The sequence below is a fragment of the Solanum dulcamara genome, chromosome 2, assembly GCF_947179165.1.
Source record: "Solanum dulcamara chromosome 2, daSolDulc1.2, whole genome shotgun sequence".
In the NCBI taxonomy this organism is placed as follows: Eukaryota; Viridiplantae; Streptophyta; class Magnoliopsida; order Solanales; family Solanaceae; genus Solanum; species Solanum dulcamara.
In genome coordinates, this window is record NC_077238.1 from 3300497 (window position 1) to 3308503 (window position 8007).

General features: G+C 35.5%; 1 protein-coding gene across 1 annotated transcript; it reads right to left on the minus strand.

Annotated features, from left to right (window-relative positions):
- Positions 1 to 429: 429 nt before the first annotated feature.
- LOC129879996 (SUPPRESSOR OF GAMMA RESPONSE 1) lies at positions 430 to 7140 on the minus strand. Its single transcript, XM_055953791.1, has 6 exons — positions 7006 to 7140; positions 3301 to 3436; positions 2848 to 3034; positions 2250 to 2749; positions 1105 to 1509; positions 430 to 778 (listed from the first exon to the last, which is right to left on the minus strand). The coding sequence occupies exons 1-6, from the start codon at positions 7011 to 7013 to the stop codon at positions 701 to 703; spliced, it is 1314 nt and encodes a 437-aa protein (XP_055809766.1). The 5' UTR covers positions 7014 to 7140; the 3' UTR covers positions 430 to 700.
- Positions 7141 to 8007: the final 867 nt, after the last annotated feature.

The window sequence follows — 8007 nt, forward strand, 5'->3', positions numbered from 1 at the left end:
GAAAGACCTACACACGTTTGGTATCAATGCAAATCTAGCTAACGATATGACATAATGAAAGAAAATAGGTGATAACTACTATGATATCTTCTAACCAATATGGATTGTGGTGTAGTGGGGGGACTGTTTGACCCTTAAACAAAGGTCTTGGGTTCAAACTCTAGGTATGGCGAAAATCTAATTGGGAACGTCATCCCCAAATAGACCCTGCAGTGCGCGATTCAGATTTAGTCACGGTTCCACAAGCTTCGGACACTAGGTGAGAAACCAAAAAAAGAAGAAGATGCGTTCCAATACCTTTTTACATATTTTAAACTTATTTCTCACATCTATTTTATTTGTATGCAGAGAAGTGCCTCAGAGAGATTGAAATAGTAATGAAGAAGCACAAAGTAGAAAAGAAGAGTTCTAACAATTGCACAAACCAACTGAGCAGGCAAACAGTTGTAAACTTGCATAGGAAATAGTAGAAATAAACCTTATGTACAAGGTTACCAGAAATCAAGAACGTTCAACGAACGATCTTGCACAAAAAGCCTTAACGTGCCTTTAAGGCATTGCCGCGAATGGTTACAAAACAGTAAGTTGCATCAAGTAATAGTTTCTGTTAACTTGCAGTACACACAGTTTTACCACAAGCTTGACAAAAATCTGATGCCTAAGGATTAGCAATCTTGACAGCATTCGATGAATTTTGATTTCAACCATTTTGCTCCGCGGAATCAAAACCATACTTGTTTCCGCCCCAGGCAATGTAACTGTCCTGTGATCCAAACTCCTATACAGAAATATGACGTTGAATCACAATTATGCAGAATATAAGAACAATGACATTAACAAAGAAGAGACAAACCTTGTACAAATTTATTACTCCCTCCGTTTAAATTTCTTGGTCTTACTTTCCTTTTTAGTGGGATTCAAAAAAAAATGCCTCTTTACTTTTTTGGCATTCTTTAATTTTAACTTTCCACGTGACATGTTTAAGACCACAAGATTAAAGGTTATTTTGGTACATCCTACTTAAACTCCGTGTCACGTCAAAATCAAACAAATTTAAACGAAGGAAGTATGTAAATGTTATGGTAGATACAAGATTTAACTTACAAGTTGACTAAGTCGGAAATCAGGTGGCGTGTCGATCTCTATGTTGGCTGGATCAGAAACGAACTGTTGGCACTCCTCCAAATCCTTCTTCAGATCCTCTGGTCCTAAACGAGCATAATCAGCAAGACTTGGTTTACATTTCTGCACTTTGTCATCTTCACTTCCGTCCCTATTTGGAGACTGGCTCGCGAGAAGATCATCACATAAGGATAGCCCTTCTACAAGTTGTTGAGAATCTAGCAAATATTGTGACTCGCTGTCCCACCATTTCGGGTCATCGCCAGTCTCGGTCTCAACTTTTGTCCCAGTTTCATCGATTTGATTCTCAATGTTTTGGTCTTGATTCTGAGTCTGTCCAGGAAGAGCTCTCATATCATCTCCTATGTAATCCTCCACCTCATGATACTGATGCAAAGCAAGAAGAGACGTAGTAAGAAAGCCAGGACTGTATAAATACTTTATATCATTGATAAACATGTATCAGGTGCAACAAGCTTCTCTTCTTTGCTTAAAGTCTAGTACCAACAGCAGCAACAACAACACACCCAGTGTAATCCCACAAATGGGATCTAAGGAGGGTGGAGTGTACGCAGCCTTACTCCTACCCTGTGAAAGTAGAGAGATGTTTCCAATAGTAATGTCCCAAACCGACCTAGTGTTATCAAAGGCGAGAGGCTCATAACGTGTTGAGCGCTTCGCTCAATGTGCGCTTCGCTCAATGTGCGCTTCAATGTCGTCATCAAGATTTTAAGACATACTTTTCCTTGCCAATTTTCTGATGAGGCAACACTAAACAATTGATATTTCACTTTATTGTAAAAAAAATTCATTTTCTTTATTCATCTATTTGTCATTCATGCTTATCATTACAGTCTTGGACTAAACATATATATTTATATTTTTTCTCTCTTCGCGCCTTTTTTCAATAAAGTCCATACTTTATTTGCGTTTAAAGCTCCAATGGACCTTAAAACTTTTTTACACTTTTAGCTTTTGATAACATTGTAGCGACCAAACGAAAACGATGTTTTCACAATAATGAACAAAAGCACTACTACAAATAATAAATGGAGAAACTTACTAAATTGGTATTCTTACGTAAAATTAACATTGACCAAAAACAACAACATTACATTTTGTAATACCTGGTTAATGGGACTGATGCTAGAAGCAGCAATTTGCTGTCTTGCATCCATACTTGAAGATAGTCTCTCACCGCGAGGGGGTTCAGGAGTCACAGACTTTGGGGTATGTGGATCTACTTTAGCAACCAGACATTCGGAATCCTCGGGGAATTCTTGTTCAGTTTTTTCGCCCTGCTTGACTTGCTGCTGCTGATAAAATACTTTAGACACAACATATTCCCCTTCCCTTTCATCTTCCCCAGTTCCAAGGTGATACTGGTGCATCACCCAATTTGTCTTCTCGGCTTTCCCACCCTTAGATGGGCTTATATAAAGAACCATAATCTTCTTACACCCTCTTTGGATTCCATCTAAGATAACAGGTTTTGTGCGACCAGTCTTATGCCAGCGGACATCGCCAGAATTATCACCATGTATTTTCCTACGCTTACGTGTTCCTGTATTATAAGCCTTAATTGCTCGGTGAAAGAAGTGTGAGACACTTCCATCCTGCTTAACACCTACAAAACTTGTATTCAGCAAAGATGAAGATCCATAATAAACCAAAAACAGAAAGTGCAAGAACAGGAATAGCCGAATAGGATCATCTTTTTTATACCGGGTAAATTTTGAGGATGTGTATAGCAGATACCATCATCCTCATCAACAGTTGGAATGAACTCATCAATAAAAGGATGGGAATTCCGATCACCGCCTTCGACTTTTCCAAGTAAGTGCCAAATAATCTCTTGATCAGTTGGATCAAATTTTACACCTCTTGGCAATCCTGGCCAGTCATGGCTGACCTGGAAAGACCAACTTCACTTTAGCCTTTTAGAAAATACTATGACTTTACCAAGTTACAATTATTCTTGAGGGAAAAAAATGACAAACGTGTGTGTGTGTGTGTGTTTTGGGGGGGGGGGGGGCAAGAGACCAGAGAGATCATAAAAAAAGGGCATTTTACCTTTATCGCATAGCATAATAAGAATTCTCATTTAACAGTCCATATAAAGATATTCAACAAATAGATTAACAGGAAGAAGTAAAGTTCATGTGACAAGACTCTTACGTCATTATTGTCAATGATAAACTGGCAATTAGGGCAAGCTTTAGTAGGGTTGCTCTTCCAATTCACTGTTCCAGGATCACCTGATGCACTCTTAATTTTTGTTGCAATCCTCCTACTGTCAACTAACCATGATGGCCTGCAAGGTATAACCAGGATCACCTTTTGTCCTCATTTTCTCAACAACAACATACCCAGTATAGTCCCACAATGTGGGGTGAGCAGTCCCAAAAAAAGAAGTAACGGAAGTACAAGAAAGAACATATGATAACAAAACCAGCCGATAGTAACAGAACGGAAACTGCAATAAAATAATATGATAATCGAGGTACAAGAAACAACAGATAGTAACAGAAATCAAAGGACAAAAAATTATAGGAGCAATACTACGACTACTAGTATAAACGGACAAGAAGTTTTGTCCTTGTTTTCTCATCCCATTAAGAACAGTCAACGAGGTAAGGTGTGTGGGATGCATCATCCATTGTCTGAATTTTCTCATCTTTAAGTTATACAAGGAGGCTTCCACCTTCCGGAGCTACCAAATGAAGATTAACGTGCCTTAGATTTATATGAATGCTTTTCTTTTAACTGTAATTCCCTATATATATGTTCGAGCCAAGGGTCTTTCGGAAACAACCTCTCTATCTCCATGAGGTAGTGGTAAGGTTTGTGTACACTCTAACCTCCCCAGACCACAACCCCACTTGTGGGATTTCACTGGGAATGTTGTTATTGTTGTAATTCCCTATATGTAACATTGAACTAGAAATCTAGAGTTGTGATAGATTATTAACTTATTCTAAGACGCAGAGATATCATTTTTTTCGAACAATCTAATGGTCATCAAAAGTATAAAGCTTCAATTGTGTTAAATCATCATTATATGTAACAAGCTATTCAAAATCCAATAGCAATTTCCGAACACCTGCGGCACTTCTCCGCAAAGAGGTGAATATAATTGCAAAGGGAAAAGGAGCAACAGTAGAATTTGCGCGAAAAGTTCCATTTAAACGATACCCAACTAATTGAGGTTAAGGTTTAGTCAAGTTGAGTCTTCTAGTATGTTAAGAGATTTTTATGTTAGTATAAGATGTAGAGAATCACTAGTGTTTGAAAACCCCAAACTACAGAATATCGAAATGACCAGGACCAAGTGCTGCAAAATGGAGAATATGCTTGGGATTGAGCCATTGAAGCAAGCTGTTGTTGCATTTGATAAAACTATTTAGGGTAAATTCGTGTTCTAAATTAGCATACATCAAACTGGAAAAATTCATCTTGTTTTCCAAAATAAGCATAAGACAAGGTCATTAGTTTTGTTTCTCTTGCTTTGAGCATATTAAATATCCTTATCAGGAATATGACCCAAAAGAGAAAAGTAGATTACAAAAAGTATTCTTCACTTAGGTTTGAAATCAAAGAAAAGAAATACATTGTCCTTCTAGATAATAAAGGATCCTATTCGCCAAGTCAATAGCCTAAACTTCAACTCAATTCTTTTGTACGAGTGGAGACGAAGAGTCAATGAGAAACACATTTATAATTCCACATAATCAGGTGTCACAATCATACTCCAAAAACACTCTCTTTGGCATCGGTGAGTTGTCAAAGTGAAGATGATTTAAATCTAAAATCAAACTTAGGACTCGTAGATCAGTACATACTGAGAAATTCTGGATGGAAAATTTTTGGTAGGTTATTTTACTAGCCTAATAATCCGTAAAAAAAATATGTAACCTCATATAGTATTACTACATGAAAGAAAATAAAACTTAACATCTTGGAAATGCTGAACCAAAAGGCAGAAACACGACAAACAAGCTTTTCCAGTAAGTAACATAAAATTTGTATTCAATTACTAATAAATCACCTACCCCTCAATCCCAAATTGGTTGGTAATAACATTTGTGGTCATCGAGAAATTCTTTAGGCAAGTAGTAAATCTATCTCATAGAACAAGTAATTTGATTCATGCATATTATTTCCAGTTGAGATTAGAGAGTAGAAAATTTTCAGCTAAATCAAGAAAACAACACCAATATCGAAGCTTTGACACTAGCACTGTCAAACAAGTTTGTTGCTTGGAACCCCCAAAACATGGAAAAATAAAACTGACAAGTATGTAAGTAATAGGCTCAGATGATTCAATCTGTCTCTTTCTTAAGCTCTACTACCAAAGTCCAATTCTGCACCAGACCTAGAATATCAAACTGCAAATTTAATTGGCCTTCCATGCTTAGCCCTCTTTGGGTATTCCACTAAGAACAGATACCACAACATAAAGATCCCAACCTCATTCAACCAAGGAAACCCCTTCAAACTGATTCAAAGGGGAAGAACCATTAGAACCTCTACCACTCTTAGAGCATCACTAATTGGTCGGTTTTGAATTTTTAAGCAAACAATTACAAGCCAAAGCATCTGCTCAGCGTAAGTCAATTGACAAATACAACTCTATCCATTCATCAAAATCACAACTTTAAGTCATTCCTTGAATTAAAGAACTCAAAAATAAGTAACGACCCAGACCTTACTCAATCAAGTAAACCACTTCAAACCCATTCACCAAAAGGAAACAGCAACACCTACTACCACTCTTAGACCATCACTCATTGGTCAATTTCGAGCTTTTCAGCAAAAACTACTCCAAAGTCTATCATTGAATCAAGCCAAAATATCTGCTCACAGAAACTCAACAGACAAATACAACTTTACTTGCTCATCAAAATCACCATTTCAAGTCATCCCTCGACTTCAAAACCACAGTAAAACAAAGAAAACAGCCAGAACTCACTCTACCAAAGAAACCCCTTCAAGCCCATTCACACAGGAAAAAAGAAGAAACCTTTAAGCCTACTAGAAAGAATCAAAGAAAGGTCGATTTTGACCTAAAAGGAACTCAAACCCGCCATTGTATTAAACCTAGCTAACAACAACATATCCGGTGTAATCCCACAAGTGGGGTCTGGAGAGTGTCGTGCGTACACAGTCTTACCCCTACCTTATGAAAGTAGAGAGGCTAAACCTAGCATAGCAACCCCAGAAAAACCCAACTCAGAAATTCCAACTTCACCCACTACCCAAAATCACAACTTGAGTCATCCCTTGACTTCAAGATTCAATATACATTAGTAAAAATCCAATCGTGTTCATATCAATTAACTGATTATCAGATTATGTAAATAAAAATTGAACCTTTAGCAGATATAAATCCAAGAAAAACTTAGCAGACATAAATCACATCACTCATTGGTCGATTCCGAGCTTTTCAGCAAAAAGAACTCCTAAATATATCACTGAATCAAGCCAAAACATCTGCTCACAGAAACTCAACAGACAAATACAACTTTACCTAGCACAACAACAACATACCCAGAGTAATCCCACAAGTGGGGTGTAAGGAGGGAGGTGTGAACACAGTCTTACCCCTAGCTCATGAAAGTAAAGAGGCTAAACCTAAGCATAGCAACCCCAGAAAAACCCAACACACAAATTCCAACTTCACCCACTACCCAAAATCACAACTTGACTCATCCCTTGACTTCAAGATTCAACATACATTAGTAAAAATCCAATCTTGGTTCATATTAATTTACTGATTATCAGATTATGTAAATAAAATTAAAACATTAGCATATATAAATCCAAGAAAAACACAAAAAGATACAAAAAGGGAGTCAAAAGTGAAAGAGAGAATCTGCATACCGAGCCATTGAAGAATGATTCAATCAATAGCATCAAAACCCTTTGCTGATCTTCTTCTTTTTTTAACTTTCGGGGTATCTTAACAATGTCTCAAAAAGTACAGTCAGTGGTGGTTTCTTTGTAGTTTCCCACATTTTTATTCATTTATTTTTCACATAATTTTTAAATTTAAAAACGTGTTTTCCTTTGGATGCTGTGACAACTAAAGAGTTATTCAAGTATTCGTACATATTTAATAGGCAATAATATATAAATAGACTCTTTAATTTAGTTTTATTTTATGTTTATGTCTTTAAATTTTGAGTATGCATAAATAGATATTTAAATTTGTACAAAATTAAATAAGTAGACACACATATCCTACGTGATACAATAATACACATAGGACACAAAATTGTCATGTAAGACGAATGTGTCTATATGTTCAAGTTTTAGATAGTTAAAGTGTTTACTTGTACATCAGTAAAGTTAGAGGTTATAGTTGTCAGATAAAGCCAAATTAAGAGTCATATTTATGTATTATGCATATTTAATATATCATGTTTGATAGTTAGTATGTAAGTTATTTTTGTATAAAATTTATATGATATTTAATTTGTAATTTAAAATTTTATATTTTATTTTATACAGTTTAAAAGTTAAAATATCTAATACATGAATAATTAAATTTAGCATGATTAATTCTTATATAAAAAAATCATAAATTCTCTCAAAATTAATTCATGTATTACTAATCTATCTATCTATATCTATACTTATTAAAAACATGAAATCCCTTATAAATGTTGGTTGATATTATGGCTTTATGTGTTTTTAATGCGTTGTTTTGCTTAATATAGGTGGTAGTTATGTTTGATCATATTGTTTTGATATCTCAATTATCGTATTGTTTTATAATAGTTTATATTCTATTATTATCTAAAGCTTTTGTTATTATCTGTTGTTTCTTATATTTTTGTAATTACTTTTTTTCGAATAGCTTTGGATTGTTTTTCTTTGAAT